This window comes from Gallus gallus, chromosome 4 (genome assembly GCF_016699485.2).
Source record: "Gallus gallus isolate bGalGal1 chromosome 4, bGalGal1.mat.broiler.GRCg7b, whole genome shotgun sequence".
Taxonomy (NCBI): Eukaryota; Metazoa; Chordata; class Aves; order Galliformes; family Phasianidae; genus Gallus; species Gallus gallus.
In genome coordinates, this window is record NC_052535.1 from 88,884,155 (window position 1) to 88,905,122 (window position 20,968).

The 20,968-nt window shown below is 44.9% G+C and overlaps 1 protein-coding gene across 1 annotated transcript in view; it reads left to right on the forward strand.

Moving 5' to 3' along the window:
* ATRN (attractin) overlaps nt 1–20,968 on the forward strand; it is a 145,347-nt gene that overhangs the window by 115,858 nt on the left and 8,521 nt on the right. The window contains exon 27 of the mRNA XM_015286048.3: nt 9,279–9,386. Within this exon, the coding sequence (XP_015141534.2) occupies nt 9,279–9,386 (108 nt within the window). The remainder of the gene's footprint in view (nt 1–9,278; nt 9,387–20,968) is intronic.

Sequence of the window (20,968 nt, forward strand, 5' to 3'; positions counted from 1 at the left end):
ATTGGGCTCAGCCCATAAGTCTATCCTAGCCAGATCTTTCCTACTGTCAAGCAGGTCTATACTCCCACCTAACTTCATGTAATCCAAGATCATAGGGTGTAATTGATCCCATCATCCAGATCATGGGTAAAAATGTGAAACAAAACTGGCCCAGGGCTGAACACTGCTGGTGGCCGACCATCAACTGGACTGAATCCCATTCACTGGGAGCCATTGAGTCGGTTCTTTGCCCAGCGAACCATACGTCTGTCAAAGCCACAAGCAGCCAGCTTTTCCAGGAAGGTACTGTAGGAAATGGTGTCATATGCTTTGCTACCATCCAGATGGACAACATATCCATAGCCTTTCCCTCTCTTGTTAAATTGATATCGTCTCATAGAAGGAGATCTGCCCTTCATAAACCCATACTGGCTTTGTCTGGTCACTTGGTTGTCCTGCGTGTGGTGTGTGATATGCTGCAGCCCTGGTAGAAAATATTTCTCTGATTTTGGCTGCATTTTTAGAGGTGTTCATGTTACAGTTGCTTCTTCCCCATGGGTCGTGCTGCAGTAATTCTGTGCTTGTTGTCTAATCATAACCCAAAAGGGAAGAAAAATATGATGCAATCTGCAGGTAATTCCCAGCTATCAATCACTGTTTCCAATATAAGCATCACTAGTACTCCGCTTCTTATCCCAGTGCTGGGTGAAAAACAGATAGCTGAAGCTTAATCCCAAATGTATTTAGGACAAAAAAAAGAGAAAGTAGAATGATGTAGGAGCCAAAATTATTCAGGCAGTATTACTCTTTGGTCAGGTTTTTGGTCAGCTGCTTGCATGTATCAGTGCTGATGTTCCTCACATCCTCACATGTTCCTCAGCCTAATAGCAAAAAGGTCTTTGGGTGATCAGACTCAGCACAGCAAATGTGTAGTTGTAGGAAAATGAGTTTGGAGCTCTGAGTGAAAGTTCAGGCTTCTCAGAGTATAAAACTTGACCTGAAGTAAAAATGGGAGCGATCTGTGTCATATCAGGCAGGGAGGAGATGGGGTAGTAAATTGTGTGTTTATCCCCTGTCCAGCGAGCAGCAAGTTTAAATATCTTCAGACATCTTAAAGAGGGAGAATGGAAATAAAAAGGCAGCTTTTATAGGGGGCTTAAAATGGAGCGAATGGCATTAGGAAATAGGGATAGGAAGCTTTTCTGTCTCATCTCTGGAAAATGACATGTTGAATGTATCAAGGTGGTCATAGAGAATAATGTGCAAAATATGAGAGTGGCATTAGAAATTTAACATGCCCATCTGCTCTCTTGATTTTTCCATCTATTGTTTTATCTCAGCAGCCAAATCCTATTCTCTTCACCCTCAGGCTGCTTCCCGCTCCTCCACTTTGGGCAAGAAATAACTCCTGTTAACGTGCCCACCTAATGGAGCGTGGATTTGGCAACTGGCTGCATGGGGGTCAGCTGAATGACTCTCAGTGCCCCACTGTGTTGGGATAACTCCATTTAGGTGTCCCGGTATCCAGACCTCAGTTCCACCCTTAATGTACATAACATTGTCTACGCTTTGCCTTCTTTGTTGTCAGGACTATCCAGGACTGAATGTTTTTACTCTGTGCGGTACCCAACTTATTCAGGATGGGTTGTGTGTGTTGATTTACTGCAGGGGTTATTCTTCTCCTTCATGACCTCATTGCTGAAATCTTTTTCCATCTCACGTGTATTCAAAGTATAGCAGTGCTTCTGTTGTTACTAGCATCCTCTGTATAACAGCCATGAACACTGAATACCATTTCAGCAGGCTCTTTTCTCTATTCACTTTCACAGCAAAGACTTTCCAAAGGATGTGTGCTGGGTGTTATTTATTGCCCTGCCTCTGCTTCCATCTCCTTCCAGCTCTCACCTGTTAGCATTACATTCATCTCTTGTTTATTGCCTCTTAGAATATGATTTAGAGTATCTTTTGTCAAAGAGAAAGATTCAGGACTGGAATATTTTCACACTGTAACTGGAAATCGGAATCTTCATTGCTGCCTGGAGTTTCTGCTGGTGTTTGGAGAAGGTCTCTTATCAACCTTATTTTAGAACATCGAAAGGTCGGACTACAGGTGCACCTAGAATGGGCAGTGGGTCATCACAGCACCTTTGTAGGGCGTATGAGAAACGGGATGTGCTGGTGCTGGATGTGCTGCTGCATTCATCATGCTCCCAGCCATCATTTGGCTTGTGGACCATCGTGTTCGATAGCAGTGACAGTGCTGCTTGGCATCTGTCAGCTCAGAATAACGTAGGAGCTTGTTGGCATGGGCTGCAGATGAAATACAAATTGGAGGGATGAGGAGCTATGACAAGCAGATAACTTCTGCAGAGGTCGAGATTGTGTGGTCAGCACGCTCGGTTGTCTTAATACAGTGTCAAATGTAAGTCTGTATGCAATATCTCTTTTTCAGCAGTTGCAGGAGATTTACTTCCAAGATGATCCATATCCTGGAAAATGGGCTGAAATGATGGTGGTCGTGGTGATTTAGCAGCTGTGTGTAAATTCCCAATCCCTGCATTTATAAGTAAAGTAATAAACTCAGAGCACAGGGTTAGCATTTTCAGCAGCTGCTTATTGGAGTGCTGTGTCCACTCTGGTTTCAGCAATACCCTGGGTGTTGCAGATGGTTCAGAAAAACACTATGAGATTCATTTGTTATCCAAAAGATAAGTGAGAGACGAAAGCATCACGAATCACTCACTCTATCCAAGGGAAAACATATTGAGATTTGATGATGTGAGTGAGCGTCTGTGAAAAAGAATGATAGAAGATTCATGATGGGATGAGTCTCTTCTAAATAATCAGCCAAAGGCACGGTGCCCAGTTATCTGCAACTGGGGCTGAAGAAGTTGAAAGCTGCTTTGTTTTTTCTACCGCTTTGAGGAGTGATGCTAGCAATTCATTTGAAAAACACGGATCCTGGAGTGCTTTTGGAAGGATGTTTTCTGGGTCAGTCCAAATCACGTGGCTGTGGAAATGGCATGGTGAAATTCGGTAGCTCGTACTACGCGGGAGGTCAGATCAAATAATCGTAACTCTTTGCGCTACCCCTGAATTTAAAATCTATGAATGGGAACCCAGTCATCGTGCCTCTAGGCTTTTTCCAAAATACAAATGCTGAGTGCTCTCTGCAGTGATCTATGTGTCTTTGTCAGCAGCTGAAAGAAATTACAGCAGAGATAAGCGATGCCCTGAAGAGGAAAAACAGCCCAACGTATTAATGTTGACAAGAGACTCCAGCTTAGGGGGAAATTGATGGTCTGTTTTTGTTTGAACATGCTACTGCCACTTCTGTGCCTAATTGAGCTCATCTCTGGTTGAACTTGCAGATGTCTGCTTACGGTTGACCATTTGTGGCTTGAACGTTGGGTGCCACCATGACACATACGTGACAGCACCCAGCTGAGCACTTCTCACATCACGTCCCTGCCAGAAAATTAAGACAAGCTGCAATTGCTTGTAGTATGTCATAAAAAAAAAAATAAAAAAAAGAGCCATCGGACAGGATTTGGGGTGATGATGTGATGACAGAGCTCAACCTCATCTAAAAAGAAACAAACAACTGTATGTTTGTTGAAGCTGTTGTCATTTCAGGCTCCCGGGTCTTTCTCTGATGATAGGAATCAGTGGCACAGGTATCTAATTTAGCTATTTGGAGAACTTAGGGAGAGAAGCAGTGCTGTGTAATTATGCTGGAAGAGCTCTAGTCAATCAAAGGTGTGCTCTGCTATTGTGCAATTATCTGGGATCGGTATATGTTCCAGTTTATGTACACTATATATACTTCTGCTCTTTTCAAAATGAATGATATCTTATTCATATTAAAGGTCAGTTTGTCTGTACCCTCCTACTGGGCATGATTATGATAAATAACTTACTTATCTTAATCAGCCTTGGATTAAATATATTCTGTCATTTCAGCATGAGGCAACTTCCCAGCAGCTTTGCTTTCTGTTTTGTTAGAGTTCTGAAGTGTGGAAATGCCTGTTGAGAAGCATTTGAACATTAATTCTCTCCTCTTCTCTCTTTCAACATAGCCTGCAAAGTCAGTTACAAAACTAATTAGCTAACATTAATATGTGCACTGCTCTAGGGGCGTAAAAACTTAATTTTCAGTGATGATGGAAGCGTCAAAGAAAATTGTTTGTTTGTTGACTTACATGGTAGTTGATGTAATTGTAGCTAAATGCTTTAAATCACTTATTTCTGAAACAATGTCGTTCATCTTCATGGAATATTTGTTTCTTATGTCTTGGTGTCTTTGCTGGTGCCCCTTTTTATTTTCTGGGTAACTCCGTTGATTTTCTCCCATTTCCTCCAAGGTTACCAATTAACTATAACAAAACGCAGAGGTTCTTGTACTGGTGTAGATGAGTGGGCAGTGAGGTGGGTTGAGAACTGGCTGATAAACAGAGCTCAGAGAGTTGTGATCAGAGACTCAGAGTCTAGAGTAAGGCCTATTGATAGCGGTGTTCCCCAGTTGGTGCTGGCTCCAGTCTTGTTCAACTTCTTCATCAGTGACACGAGTGAAGGAATAGAGTGCACCCTCAGCAAGTTTGCTGATGATAGAAGGCTGCAAGTAGTGGCTGACACCTTAGAAGTCCATGCTGCCATTCCGCCTGAGCTGGAAAGGCTGGGAGTTGGGTGGAGAGGAATCTTATGAGGTTCAGCAAGGACAGATGTTGTACACCTGGGAAGGAACGACCAAGTGCATCAGTACAGGCTGGGGGCTGAGCTACTGGAAAGGGACTGTGCGGAGATAGAGCTGGTTGACCCAGTGGTTGGCTAACAGTTGACCAGAGTTTGACCACAGGGTGACCATGAGCCGATCCAAGAAGGCTAATGGGACCCTGGAGTGCATTACAAAGAGATACATTACAAAGGGTTCTTACCAATACCTACAGGGCAGGGGTCAAGTGGATACAGCCAGGCTCTTTCTGGTGGCACACAGCAAGGAGGTGGCACACAGGACAAGGGGCAGTGGGCACAAACTGGAACACAGAACATATGAATGTGAGGAAGAAGAACTTCTTGACTTTTAAGGGTCTCAGAGCCCTGGAAAAAGCTGCCCCAAGAGATGGTGGAGTCTCCTTCCCTGGAGATAATGAAAACCCACTTGGATGTTTTCCCATGCAACTTGCCGTAGGGCCCCTGCTTTAGCTGGGTTGGGCTCCAGAGGTTCCTTCCAACACCTACAGTTCTGTGACATATTGAAAGTAGGCGTTTCTTCAAGATAAGCCTGAGCACCTGTCAATGTTGACTGCTTAGAAATTCAAGATGAGACTTGCAAGGTGTCCCCTTCCAACGCTGGCTGTTGGGAGGCCACAGGCTGTTGTTTCAGCAGATGTCATTACAGGAGAGCTCTGGGACCAGTTCTCAAGACAAGCTTTTCTAAGTTAGCCATGCAGCAATACTTGGAAATAGGTAGTTCTTAAGACTCACTGTTGCTTGTGAGATCTCTGGGTTTCAGCTCTTTGAACCAGTTTATTATTGCAGTACGCATAGGGTAGTGGTTGAAAACACATCACTTATTTCAGGCAATCGTGGCTTTTGAATCACAGAATCAATGAGGTTGGAAAAGACCTCTTGGATCACCAAGCCCAACCCAACCCATCCCCACCATGCCCACTGACCGTGTCCCTCAGTGCCACATCTCCATGTTTCTTGACCACCTCAGGGTGACTCCACCACCTTCCAGGGCAGCCTGTGTTACGGACAGCTGTTTTGGTTAGCTTTTTAATGCTTTTATTTATAGGGAGCAAATCAAATGCAAACCGTATGGTTTTGTTCTGGAAAAAATGGCATCTTTTCATGCCTGAAAATATCAGAGCCTGATCCTGAGAGCCACCAGAGCCCCACGCTCATAAAAGGGGCTCTGCAGGGGGCAATTGCTGAGATTGATGGTAGCAGGACACTTATACAGAATCCAATGACTGGTTTATTACCGTAAATAAAATGTTCAGGCTCTTCTTGTCAGAAAACACAGCACAGTTTATATTAGTCAATTAACCTGGTAACCCGAATAGCTGTTTTTCTTTTGCATGAGAGTCTGTGCTGTTGCACAAAGGGAATGGTTTTCCTGCATCCTCGGGTGGTTTTCCTCCCATCAGTCACACGCTGTTCATTGTGGATTACCCATTACTCCATGGTTATTAATACAAAGAACTGTCGGGATGAAACACTGCGTTTCTACACCACATTTAGTCCTATGCAATATGAGATGAGCAGCCTTGATCTCTTTTCCTCCCTGATGTTCTCTTCCACCGTTGGCAGTTTATTGGGTAGTCCAAGCGTCTGGCCATACAATCATCATAGAATGGCTTGGGTTGGAAGGAACCTAAAGATCATCCATATCCAACCCCCATGCTGTGGGCAGGGTTCCCACCTACCACATCAGACACCAGGCGCCCCAGGACCCCATCCAGCCTGGCCTGGAGCATCTCCAGGGATGGGGCACCCCCAGCTTCTTTGGTTACACTGAAGCTTTCAGGTGTCATTTCAGCCCTCCTCATTCTGCCATTGCTTTCCCTTGTGACTCTTAGCAGTAGTTTTTCTACTAAGAAAAAAAAAATAATCAGTGCAAATAAAAGTTGTGCAGGTTCTCCCTTTAAGTTTGCAGTTCCTTCAGTATTAGAGGTCCGTGGTGTATTGCGTTACACTCTTTTGGATGTGTTTTTGTTGTAAGCTTGTCAGACGTTTTGTCTTTAAGATCCTCTTCAGATCAAAGCAATTGAAAACATTCCCAGCTTGTCCTGTTAATTGTGTGATCAAGAAACCAAAGCTTTGAAGGAAGAGTGTTCAGGTTAATTATTTTAAACCTCAGAAAGCAAATCATTAGGAACGAGGGTAAGCAAGGTATGGAGTATCTTGGCATTATCTGCTGCTGATTTCTAATGACATGCTCCACATCTTGGCTAAGGAAATGCCACAGTTTCTCCTTTACAGCATTTTCAAACCTTTTAATTAACATTTTGTTACACCAAACAAACATGGAAGGATATACACGTGCATAGGTTAAACATGCATGGTGTGTGCCTTGGGGGAAAGAGTGACATTCTGGCTCGAGAGCTATTATTTCTCACATTTATTCTTAATTTTCAGGGAATTGGTTTTGTAACAAGAAACTAGTAGAGAAAGGATATTCTTCCTTCCTCTTTTGCTGTTTTGGTGGCTGTTTGGGTCTTTGGTTTTGCCTGGTTTGGCTGCTGGCTTTGGGACAGCCACATGGGTGCCATTCCCTGCCCAGTTTTGAGGATGAGAGCTGAAGCATTGCTGTCAGCACTGCTTTTCCCATCGCTCACTCAGAGGCTGCTCAGCTCAGGGTTTTGTTTCTTGAAGCTACTGTTGACTTCAATAGGAGCCGTGTTGCCAAATGGCACGTTTTCCTAAGCTAAACTTCCTTCGAAAGAGCTAACAGCTCACAGTTCATGAGTCTCCTGGACATCTTCATCAGGACAGCTTGTTCTTTGATTTTATAGCCATTAAACAAAGCACTTTATGATAGCTGAAGGGGACAATTGCAGGAACAACAACCCAGCAATCTGTTTCACACTTGCTTCAGTCTGCAATCTGCTGGTGTGCTTTAAATATTCGAAAGCTCTGCGACTTCTTCTACCCAAGTGTGAGGTCCGCACGAGTTTGCTTGCAAATGCTTTGTGCAGCTCCATTTGGGTGAATTTAGTGGGTTTTTTGCTTTGTGGCAGTACCTACAATCTGCTCTGATGTGCTTTCTTATTATTTCTTAGGCTGTTTCTGTAGACCATTGTCCCCTTCTGCCATGGTGAATATGGACCACGTGTCACCCCTGGTTTACTGGGTTCTTGATGCATTTTGTGCTGTTCCCTTTAGCTCTATAAATGATCCTTTAGGGTTTGAAATACCAAATCACCCCAACTTAAAGGGGAAATGAGGATAGTGGTGGTGCATAGCGGAGAAGGCATTTGGTAGAGGCTCCATTTAGCTTAAAAATAGAGTATAAGTAGTATTGCTGCAGCTACGTACGCAGCCTAATGCTGTGTATGAGTGGGCTTAGGTAATTTGCTGCACGTAAGGGCAAAACTGCTGGTTTTTACAGGCTATACACAGTATACCTCTCTTCCCTTATTAAGAGGGGGCACTGAGTCACATCACACTTACTGCTTCTGGGGGTTAGGGTTATGACTTCTGCATCCAGTGATTGGCTGTGCAGCTTGCTGCAACCAAGAAGGAGCATGCCCACAGCTCGGCTGTATAGGAAGTGTCACTTTTTGTCTTAAGAAAGGAAACTGCATCCTAGTGCTTAAGGGTGCTTAAGAGTACATGAAAAGATGTGTCAGGAAGGCTTGCGGAGATTTACTCGGGAAAATGTTTTCTATTTAATGAAACACATTGCAGCAAGGACGTGTTTGCCATTTGATACGTTTGCTATGTTTAGGAAGGAAAGAAACAATTAGGAGAAGATAATTACTCAATAGCTGCCTGACAACATTCTGCTAGTGCTGCTCTAAGTAATACCAGAGTATTTCTTGCAGCTGTTTTGCCTTCCCACAAATTCTATGGAGTCCCCTCGTGTCCCAGAGAGGCGATGACAAACAGCAAAGGGAACACAGCTGAAAAAGTACCTCTGTGGCAACTGATTCTATTTGTTTAGCTTAGAGAAGAGAAGGCTCTGGGGAGACCTCATTGTGGACTTCCAATACTTCAACGGAGCATATAAACAGGGGGGGGAACAGCTGTTTATGAGGGTGGATAGTGATAGGACAAGGGGGAATGGTTTTAAACTGAGACGGTTTCGGTTGGATATTAGGAGGAAGTTTTTCACTCAGAGGGTGGTGATGCACTGAACAGGTTGCCCAAGGAGGCTGTGGATGCCCCATCCCTGGAGGCATTCAAGGCCAGGCTGGATGTGGCTCTGGGCAGCCTGGTCTGGTGGTTGGCGACCCTGCACATAGCAGGGGGGTTGAAAACAGATGGTCATTGTGATCCTTTTCAACCCAGGCCATTCTATCATTTTATGATGATTCTATGAACAGAGAGCAACATGTTTTTCTCCACAAACAAGTCAGGCTGTGGCAGTGCTGCACAACTTCACTTGCACTGACTTGTTAAGCTGTAGTAAGCTGAATATTCACAATAATCCCTCTGTACCCTTAAACTTGTTAAAGCACCAGGAGGTTATTTTTCCACATCCGTTGATATCCTTTTGCATTGGGCTGCTTGATTTCTCATCCTCGTGTTGGAACAATATAGTAATAATATTTTTCTGTTTATTACATTAGCAACTACTCCGTGAGATGCAACAGATGGCAAGTCGCCCCTTCGCCTCCATCAACGTTGCCTTAGAAACAGATGAAGAGCCGCCAGATCTCATTGGGGGAAGCATAAAGGTAAGAGCTGGTGCTCAAGGATGGTCCTCGCCAAAGTTAATCCCACAGCTGCTTTTTTTAAGCTCCGGTTAATGCTGTAATCCAGCTTCTATTTGTGACATATCCCTGGGAAGCCATACATCTCCGTGGGCCAACAGATCTCGTTCCATTTGATTTTTGTACCTTCAGGTGCACATTTCCAACTTTCGGTCCAGTTTAGCTGAAAGCTGTGCCGTTTGAAGGCTGTGGGGTTTTGTGCTTGCCTTGTTGGTTTTTATGCCTTGTAATAGAGAAGAATGCAGTGTTACACAGCGGAACATTTGGCCAGAAATAGCTATAGGTGCTGCAAATAGAAACCGTTTTTTTCTCTGATCTCTCAAATCAAACAGGAATACCATCGTGTCTGTGTACTGTAATAGTATCAACATATTTCTGGCTATAAATACACGTTCAAATACATCTTGTGATACAGAAGTGTGGAGAAATGGTTGTGTTAAACCTGCCTGGCACGTTCTTTGTCACAGCACACTGTAGGTTTAGGAAAAGCTTGTTTAAAGGGAAACAAGCTAATTAAAAGGTCCTTTTTAATGCAGTACTTTCACTAGCAGACTTGTGCTCAAAAAGGAAAAGTTAAGAACCTGAGAATCCTGGCTTAAATTCTTTTTTCCCCCTATCTAAGATAGCAGTTTAATTTTATCTAGACTTCAGGCTTTTCAGTGTCTTCATTAGTACCAAAAAATTCTGACCCCAGAATTTCTGTTTGGTGAATATTCATATTTAAATCTTGGCCTTAGTATCAGGAAGCGCCACAATTAAGGCTGCCTGTAGAGCCCTGGCAATTCTTTACATAGATGTGAATATAGTCTTTCATGGCAAGCTGCAGTACTTGTTCCTCCTGCTTCTTGTCATGCAGCGTGTTGTGGATAGGAGAACAGAAGGGAAAGGTTTTCACTGTATTGTCATAGTTTCATTATTTGTCCTGGTTATTCGCTGTATTTCCTCTGTACCTTTTGTCCCAAGCTGAGAATGATTCCTGTCGCTGCTCCAGAGCTGAGTGCTTCATGAATTAATCATCAGCACCTCTCTCTGAAGTCAGGGGTTATTGTCCTGGTTTGCAGATAGGAACCTTCACAGGCAGTGAAAATAAAGGAAAATTTGCAGAGACACTCATTTGGAGGTAGTGGAGTGGCCCAGGCCAGCTTGTTTGGGACCTTTCCTGGGAAGCACTAGGTGTCCATCCTCCCATGGACTTCCACGTGACTCCACATCACTCTGTTTTGCTTTGGTTGCATAACTTCTGTAATTTTATTATGAACCTGGCAGATAATAGGAATTATTAGCCACTAATAGCTTGCCAAGACACTGAAATGCGTGCTTGTAAAATCTGGCTGTCACCCAGCAAATCAGAGCCTTCTTTTCATTGCTTCATCAAAGAAGCCATGGGATGTGTTTGGGCGTTCCCATTGGGATGGAAGCATGTTTGTGTGACTGTTGCCAGGGTGCTGATGTTTTGGGGCTGCAGTCTGTCTGTTCAGCGGCACTTTTTCCCTTCCCTTCCCTTCCCTTCCCTTCCCTTCCCTTCCCTTCCCTTCCCTTCCCTTCCCTTCCCTTCCCTTCCCTTCCCTTCCCTTCCCTTCCCTTCCCTTCCCTTCCCTTCCCTTCCCTTCCCTTCCCTTCCCTTCCCTTCCCTTCCCTTCCCTTCCCTTCCCTTCCCTTCCCTTCCCTTCCCTTCCCTTCCCTTCCCTTCCCTTCCCTTCCCTTCCCTTCCCTCTTTCCATTATTGGCACTATTTTTCTGGAAATTCTAGAACCATAGAATGATTTAGGTTGGAAGGGACCTTAAAGCCCATCCATTTCCAACCCCCTGCCTTGGGCAGGGTTGCCACCCATTAGATCAGATTACCCACGACCCCATCCAAGCTAAATACACTAACTTAATGCACCTCTCCCATAGAATCAGATCAGAGCAAAGCTTGTCCTTAACTTTTTGATCTCCAACAAGTTTGTCTGCACTGAATAAGTGCAGAGAAGATGCTAAGCCTTTACTCTCTAATATTCCAATGTGTGTGTGGTTATTCTTGTTCAGCCAGCAGTGCTTGTTTCTCTTCCTGTGGGTTTTGTGGTACACTTTCCCCTCTGTAGCTCTTTGCTTTTTATTCTTCTCAGTTTCTTCTCTGATTAGAGGAATGTGGAGCTCTCTTTTGAAGTGCTTCCATGGACAGCAGCGCAGACAGGATTTTGTCTTTCTGGCACCAGCAGCTACATTTCCTTGCTTTCCCATGTCTGCTGTCATCCTCCATATCTCACTTGTCTGACCTCCTTCAGTTACTCAAGAAGAGATGGAGAAGCCATTTTCAAGCATAATAACTGAGACCATGGACAGATGGACATACGCCTATTTTCAGACCCAGAAATTGTTACCAACTGCTAATTACCCTCTGTGCTGATAAGTCCTTGAAGCAATTCATGCAAACATTTCTTAGTCTACATCAGACAAAACCAAAATAATCTAATTCGGGCAAATGGCACAAACTGTGTGCAGCAACATGAAGCCAAACTGGGAACGTGGACGAGGTCTGTGCCAGCAGGTGACTTCATCTGCTGAAAGAGCTACATGCATAATGAGGATGCTTTTGTACAAGGAGAGGAGCTAAATTTATTCATTTGTTTGTTTTCTGTTAGGTTGCAGAATTAACATGGGGGGTGGAGACACTGAAGGTCAGGCTCTGAGCAGCTGATTGAGCTGTAGGTATCCCTGTTCATTGCAGGAAGTTGGACTGGATGACCTTTAAGGGTCCCTTCCAGCTAAATCCATTCAATGGAAGCATGTATGGAAGTCTGGAGTGTTTCAGCAAGGTTGCAGCTGAGCAGAGAGGAGCAGAGCTGCAGGACTGCTGTGGGTTGTGAGCTTGCTGGATGCTGCATAGAAGTGAATTGTTTTAGAAGTGAAAAAACAGTCTTATTTTATCTGTTCTTCAGTTATTCGCCAAATAAGTGGGGGAAGTGTTAAGTTGTTGGACCAGAAAGTGTTTTCTGGTTGCTCTACCACTTGCTGTCAAACTTTGAGAGCTTTCATTATACATAAGAAATCCAGGCTTGTGTTATCAGACAGGCACTGATGTTTTTCTTTCCCCATGCAAATCTAAGCCTTTGGTTAATAATGAGTTTATTTGAGGGTTACAGTGTAAAAGTGAAAAATGGGATGTCTTGTCTGCAAGAGATTAATTTCCTTTTCCATTGTACGTAGCCAATTGGCAGCCAATGTCAAACTAGTTCCATCCCAAGCAAATGTTTTCCAGCTGGACAGTATTAGAACCGTGTTTTCAATTAGTATTTTTCCTGGGGTACTTAGAAGTAATAGAAAATGGTTTACCTGCAGGGAAACTATTTATAATAGAGGCTGCAGCTAGGCAACACGTAACTATCTGCTTTGGTTTATCTCCTGCACCAAAAAATACCCAACGGATCGCAAATCTACCTCTAAATTTGCTTAGTTACTAAAAAATCCATTGACTTTTCTCTGCAGCTTTTCATGCACTCTGAGGTGCTGTGCATTGCAGTTTCTTCTACGAGCATTTAACATCTGTGAATATCTAGGGCCAAGCCTTGCAGTTCTCTGCAGTGATTTTCAGAAGGTTTGCTGTAAGAATTCAGGAAGGTTTTAATATTGACAGTGATTTCCGTGTGTCTTGGTGGTGGCAATATAACAAAGCTAACAGTTGTGGGAAAAACACTATAAAGAGCAGCAGGCAAATGCTTATCTGAAGCAAAACACCTACAGGATCGTTGCATGGTTGCATTAGAGAAGGTTATCCTTAAGTTGGACAATATTGTCACGGAAGCTTTCGTAGGCTTTGAAGAACACTCTCATAAAACAGCATTTGCTGAGCAGAGTTACTACGTGCAGTTATTCTTTTCCTGGGCTGTGTTTAGGGATGCAGCATGCAAAGCCAGTGCTTACAGGTGATTATCTTTGCATCTGCCATCAACAGACCATCCACGTTTGTAGAGCCTTAAATGGAGAGGAGTATTTGGTGAGCAGAATGCTGCTGAAGTTCATTCAGCATGTTCTATACCTTTGTGCAGGCGTGCATTTAATTCTGCTGTGTTAGGTTTCCGAGGGCAAAATAGCTTCTCTGCAAATCCTTAATCAGGCATCAGCTCACTAAGCTGGCTGGCTCCTTAAAAATAGCAGAAGTTTGATGGAAAATAGCATCTCGCTCTCGTAATTAGTTTATTTTGTTACAGAAGAGACTGTTGTTGAGTGGTTTAAAGACTGCCAGAAGGTCCCATCTGTTCAAGAAGCAGAGAGATATAGTGGTGGGCTGATGGAGGAGTGGGCAGGGGATACCACAGATTTATATCCTCAGCTTCCTTGTATTTCACAGCTGAGCTCTACTCTTGTTGAATTCTTTTTACATTGCAATGAAGTTGCAGCCACCAGGATGAAACCACAACTGAAGACCTAAAAAGCAGTGGGATTTAGGGCTGTTATCCTCTTCTGGTTGTCGCTCATAGAATCATTAAGGTTGGAAAAGACCTCTAAGATCACCAGGCCCAACCCCAACCCATCCCCACCATGCTTGCTGACCACGTCCCTCAGTGCCACATTTCCATGTTTCTGGAGCACCTCCGGAGATGATGATTCCACCACTGGATCCTGTTCCAATGCATCACCTCTCCTTCCAAGAAAAGTTTCCTAATATCCAACCTGACCCTCCCCTGGCACAACTTGAGGCCATCACCTCTCGTCCCATCGCTGTTACCTGGAGGACGGGCCAACCTTTATTTCACTCCAACCTCCTTTTGGGGCATTGTAAGGAGGGATGAGATCTCCCCTGAGCCTCCTCTCCTCCAAACTGAACCATCCCATTCCCTCAGCTGCTCCCCATAAGACTTGTGCTCTAGACTCCTGTCGGCCTCATTGCCCTTCTCTGGACATGCTCCAGGGCCTCAATATCTTTCTTGTAGTGCAGGAACTGGATGCAGTATTCAAGGTGCAGCTTCACCAGTGTCAGTACAGGGGGATGATCCCCTCCTGCTCCAGCTGGCTTCTCTACTGCTGACACAAGCCAGGATGCCATTGCCTTCTTGGCCACCTGGGCACACTGCTGGCTCACATTCACCCAGCTGCCAACTAACTCCCCCAGATCCTTCTCCTCTTCACAGCTTTGCAGCCACTCTTCCCCAGGCCTATAGCATCACATGGGGTTGTTGCGACAGAAGTTCAGGACCCAGCACTTGGTCTTGTTGGACTTCATCCCATTGGCCTCAGCCCATCAATGCAGCCTGTCCAGGTCCCTCTGTAGGGCTGTTCCACCCTCAAGCAGATGTGCACTTCCTCCCAGCTTGTTGTCACCTGCAAACTTACCCACGGTGCACTCAGTCCCCTCATCAAGATCATTTTGCTGAGGATCCTTGTGCAAGTGAGTGTGTTTGGGTGGCACACTTGAGAAGTGCATGGGCTGTGACACAGAAGCAGCATTGAGTAGAGACAGCCATGCTATTGAGATGTGTCATGACAGGGTCGGTGCAGGTTAAAATCTTTCCCAGCTGAAAGGAAGAAGTGTTCTTTGAAGAGTCTCAGAAAAGCGAGTTCAGAGGAAGGGGATGAATTTGAGGGGTGAAAATAAAAACAGAATAATCTTAATCTGATGTGGCGTGCACTGGAGCTGGCTCACAAGCAGCTTTGAGGCCAGAAGGCTGTGTTGTTTTGCTTCGCCTGTCCAACACAGGCTGTTCAGGCTTGTTAATTTCTAATGTATTAATCCCAGGCATTCTCATGTTTGTTGGTTCTGGGAGCCTGTCCCTGCATCAGAGCATGTCCCCTCGCCATTATGGAAATCACTTCCACTCACTGCAGCCCTCCTGGTGCATCAGGGTGACGAGGGACGCGGAACGAGAAGTGACATCCCAGCTTGCACTTTGTATTCCCTATTAATTGTGCTTGTGCCACTTGCTCATTCACAGCAAAGCGCCCGCTCCCCTTTGAACGAGCGCTGTGCTTGGGGAGGCGCCAGCCATGAGAAGGAAGGAAGGCGTTATCTGGGCAGCATAGGTATGCAAAAAGGATTAGCTGCACTCAAATTGGGCAGAGCCTGGCTGTCATCCGTGCTCCGAAAGCCACAACAAAAATACCTGATAAAACCTGAGCCTGATGAATTATTTCCAGTTAACGACCGCAGGGAATCTTGTTTGGATTTGTTGCAAGATGAGGTACTCAGGGAAAACTTTTGCCACTTCGTGCACATGGTAAATATTTGGAAGGGACGTATCGTGAGATCAGCCCAGGCATCTGTGCTGTATTTAGGGAATATTTGGCTGATAATTGAGCTGAGATTAAGCTGGGTTTAGATGTGAAGGCTGTAAAGTTTTCAGCAGAAGAGCCCTGATTTTAGCTGATAAGGAGGAGCTCGCTGGAGGGAGAGGAAGCAGCACAGAGCTTCCTACAGAAAAGAGCATTTTAAAGCTCTTTTTTCCCCGTAGCGCCAACAATTCCCTCTTCAGATTGAAACACCAATAATATCAGCAGCTTTCCAAAAACATGATAGGGAACCTGTTTGCATTCATTATGCCTACTAGTTGTTTTTTGGGTCTCCTGTTTGCAGTCTTCAGCTGCTGTCCTACTTCCTTCTGCTGCCTGCACTTCTTCACATCACAAACCATCCAAGTGGTAGAAAAGAGACAAAAATGGAATTAAATCTGCACCACTCATCATATACCTTTTGGCCAGATTTGCTACCCACGGCCTCATCCATCCCATCCCATTGCAAAGAGCCAACAGCTGTTAAGTGCAATGGGAGCGAACTTCATGCTCTGTGGTGTTGGTTTGTATGCACTCCCTGTTATCAGTGCTCAGCTTTGTGTTTTCAATTTCGGGCTGTTAGCATTCATCCAAAGGCTTGAATCATAAAATCATAGAATTGTTCAGGTTGGAAAAGACCTTAAAGATCATCGAGTCTAACCACAACCTAACTATACTACCCTAACTCTAACAGCCCTCTGTTAGATCACATCCCTGAGCACCACATCCAAACGGTTATTAAACACATTCAGGGATGGTGACTCAACCACCTCCCTGAGGAGCCCATTCTAGTGCTTAACAACCCTTTCTGTAAAGAAGTGTTTCCTGATATCCAACCTAAACTTACCCTGGTGCAACTTAAGGCCATTTCCCCTCATCCTGTCACCTATCACTAGTGAGAAGAGACCAACCCCGCTCTGCTGCAATCACCTTTCAGGCATTTGGAGAGAGCAATAAGGTCTCCCCTCAGCCTCCTCTTCCCCAGACAAATGTGGCTGTTATTGAGTTCCTGGCACAGATGGAGGCGGTGTTGTGGCTGAGCAGTGAGCAGTCCGTTCCCCAGCCCCTGTGTCACTCCCAAGGTAGATATCAGGGACAAGGTAAATACAAATTTTTAATCTAGATTCATTTACCACAAATTATGGCCGGACGTTTGTTCATCTCTGCCTCGGAGGACATACACATTACCCCAAGAATATGATTTTTAAAACTTAATACTCTGTATTTATAGAAAATTGCTTGTAACTTATTTTACAAATGTTCAGCCAGCTTTTAATGGCACAATTTAAAAACTTGCAAATGGAATTTGACCCTTTTTCGGCAAAGTGAAATCATCTGAAGAAGCGAAATCAAATAATAAAGTTAAACTGTTTCAATAATGTTCCCCTTCTCTTCCCCCACCATAAGACTTTTGCTTTATTTTAATTTCCTTGCTGGAAATTGAAAACCATGTAAGAGTTATTTGATCAAACCACAGAAATATGTTTTCTTGTTAAGGAAAAATAGTCTCGGCAGTATTTTTTATACGTTCTGAAAAGCAATATTCTGGCAGTGTATTACAGAGCCTAAATAAAATTGATGCTGTGTTTTTTAAATTGCACAAAATATTTATTGTTCTGGCCATTAGTTTGATGTGACATCTTATTAACCTTTAGAGTTTGTCAAATATAAGCAGCACAGGGAGAAATAATGACAGGAAATAAAATTAAAAAGAAAAAAGGATAGTTTTTTTAGGGTTGAACACCATCCAATGGGACTTGATTGTGAAAAGCATTTGGCTGTGAAATTGTCTCCCAAGGGAGCTGGTGGTGCACTCTACACTTGGGTCAAGTAGAAACAGCCCAAACAGAGCACTGGAAAATACAGTATTTGTGTAGAAAATATTACCATACTATCAGACTAATTAGATGACTTAATAGGGCACTTCCAGCCTTTAGCTCTTACAATTGTTTAAGCTTTACCCGTATTAAGGACGTATCAAAACCCATAAATAGCAGAAATAGCTTGGTTGTTTAGTGGTGCTCTTGGCCAATAAAGGCATCTCTGGGAAATTGCTGAGGACGGGTTCTCACTGCTCCCAGGAGCAATGGGCTCATGTCAGCACTCTGTAAAACACCATTACCTTTCTGTTTCCATCCAAAATCACTGATTCCAAGCACTGCCCAATGCAAAACTAGGAACAGTGCATCCCGGTTAAGAAGCAAGTGCTACATGGATTTTCAGTCTTCGTTGTTTGTTCTTTCCTAAAGAGTTTGGCCTCATCCACTTGACCCCCACCCTGTAGATACTTCTAAGCATTGGTAAGAACTTCTTTCTCCAGGTGAACATCCCGAGACTCTCAGTCTGACTCCATCAGGAGGTGTTCCAAGCCCCCACCATCTCTGCAGCCCACTGCTGGGCTCTCTCCACCAGAGCTCATGGTCAACTATTGGCCAACTGTTGGCCTCCAGGACACTCCCACCACCCACCTGGCCCCTCTGTGCTCTGCTGGTTCCAAGTCCCAGCCTCTGGATTGCTGATGGCAGAGTCTCTTGCAGAGTTTTCCTGCTCTTCTTCCATTTTTTCAGATTCAAGTGGCATTTTGGCTGTTCTCAGTTGACCCAATGCACCAAAGGCAAGGTCTTGTTATCCCATTAGCTGCTCCCCTGCAGCAGCTGACCGCCCGCTGTCCCCTTTGGGGTGGGACACTGCGGTTTGGGCACAGCATGAAGCACACATCATGTACCAACTGTCTGATGGAGGCACCTTATTTGCATAGATTTGAATAATGTGTACTTTATTGTGCCATTAAGCCTTCAATAAAAAGGAATTGCACTGTATAATTCAACAATGGGTTTATCAAAACACTCTAAATGACAGTCTCTGGCAGAGGCTGCCTTTAACTGTCTGATGAAAGGTGTTAAGAAGTTTGGAGATCTACTGTTTTCTTTATTATTTTTCTTTAAGTGGGCCATTAAAAGCCACCTGTTAGACTGAAGCGCAAGCATTTATGATGATCTAATCTCTGCTTCCTAAATCCACTCTGGAGCACAAGTCTTATGGGGAGCCACTGTGGGAGCTGGGATGGGTCAGTCTGGAGGAGAGGATGCTCAGAGGAGACCTTATGGCTCTGTACAACTGCTTGAAAGGAGGTTGGAGTGAGGTGGGGGTCTGCCACTTCTCCCAGTTAACAGTGATAGAATGAGAGGTGATGGCCTCAAGTCGTGTCAGGGGAGTGTCAGGTTGGATATTAGGGAATATTTCTTCTTGTAAGGAGAGGTAATGCATTGGAACAGGATCCAGTGGTGGAGTCACCATTCCTGGAGGTGGAGATGTGGCACTGAGGGACATAGTCAGTGGGCATGGTGGGATGGGTTGGGGTTGGACTTGGTGATCTTAGAGGTCTTTTCCAACATTGACGACTCTTTGGTTCATCGATTCTTTTGCTTGCATGGAATTGAGCTTTCCCATTGCTTGGCTGTGACTCACCCCACCAGGCTGTGCTTTGTCACCCGGCCTAGGGACTGTGCTCTGCCACGAGATGTGAGTCACAGATCAGAACGCTGCTGCCTGAACTGCTGCTGTCATAAATAAATTCACAGGACTTCATTCTTTATGCCACTCTTGCTGTTGCTGGCTGCAGTTTGTCTCAGGAAAATGGGTGGTTTTGATGGACACGAGACCATTTTTCCACTTCTTGATTTAAGACCAGGATTAGCCGCAAGAAGATAATCTTGTTCTTAGCGTATTCCCTTCAAATTAGCTTGCAACTGCCTGGCAGATTTTGGATGCATCTTTATATAAAGTATATGTCCTTGCTTGGCATGATAAGTAGAGTCCTGCCAGCACTGAAGTATTCACCATGTTTGGCTTTTCTAGCAGGGCAACGTGGGAATGGGGCAGACCCAGAGGCCTACCCTGTCCATGGTGCTTCAGATGGATTGAAAGTTCATGGCAGCACAAGGGCTGGGCTCAGCCCAGGCTAATAACACTGAGGTTGTGTGTCCACATGGCCAAGGTCTGCTGCCACACCTGGGGACAGCTCCAGTGACACATGGGATCCATGGTCCCATGCGGGATCAGGGGGACAGATAGGAGGAAAGCGTTTGACCTTGAGGAACAAAATAAACATAAAAAACCCACGGAAATGGAAAGATAGTGCCCACAGGGACTCATAATGAAAGTTTCTGCTGCATTCTGCAGGTTCATTAGTTAGAAAGGGCAGAGGAGGAAAAGGGATCCTGCTTGGGGCTGAGATGAGCTAAATTACCCTCAGAGTCCCTTCAGCTCTTTGACCGAGAGCTGCATAATGAACTTGATTTTCCCTTCCTTACATTCTTAGCGTGTGCAGGAGGATCGGGATGCTTTGATACCACTCTCAATTCACTCTTCATCCAGAGCAGAGAGGCACTGCCAGGAGAAGTGGAGAAGGGAACGTTTGTGCTCAGAGGAGAAATTCAGAGTGTTGCTCATTCCGATGAGCCAAAGAGAGGTGGGGGTGTTCAGCACAGGGTGAGCGTCAGGGTGCTGAGGAACGTGAGCTGGGCGAGTGCCTTCTCATGGGGAAGAATTGAGGTTCAGAAGAAGTGTGTGGTGTGAAAGCAGTGAGAGCAGTGGGTCGCTGGGAAGGACTGGCATAGGTGACCACGCAGGTAGGAGGAGTGACTGCTTTTGAAGCAGAGCGTTATGCTTTCATGTGCAGCCAGCTGCCCCAGCAGGGGTTGGGTTCAGCATCCACAAGAAGGGCTGAGCATCACCATGCCGGCATTTAAGTCAGCTTGCATTGAACAACTGGTGCTGGGAAGCAGCAGAGGTGCAGAAGCGATTAATCCAGTAGGACTTAAAAGCAAATACATTAAAAAGAGGTTGTAGAAGATGATCTCTTTTTGGCTTGTTTGCTCGCTCCTTCATATTTCCCCCCCATACTTGCTCGTATTCATAGAATCCTAGAATGGCCTGGGTTGAAAAGGACCACAATGATCATCTGGTTTCAACCCCCCTGCTATGTGCAGGGTCACCAACCAGTAGACCAGGCTGCCCAGAGCCACATCCAGCCTGGCCTTGAATGCCTCCAGGGATGGGGCATCCACAACCTCCTTGGGCAACCTGTTCCAGTGCGTCACCACCCTCTAGGTGAAAAACTTCCTCCTAATATCCAACCTAAACCTACCCTGTCTCAGTTTAAAACCATTCCCCCTTGTCCTATCCCTATCTTTGCTGAGGATGAGGATGGGAAGGTGCTTGGTACTCCCTGCATGACAATAAACTGGGCTCAGTGCACGCTCCTGCTCCACACCGTGCTTCTGCAGTTGCCTTCTCCG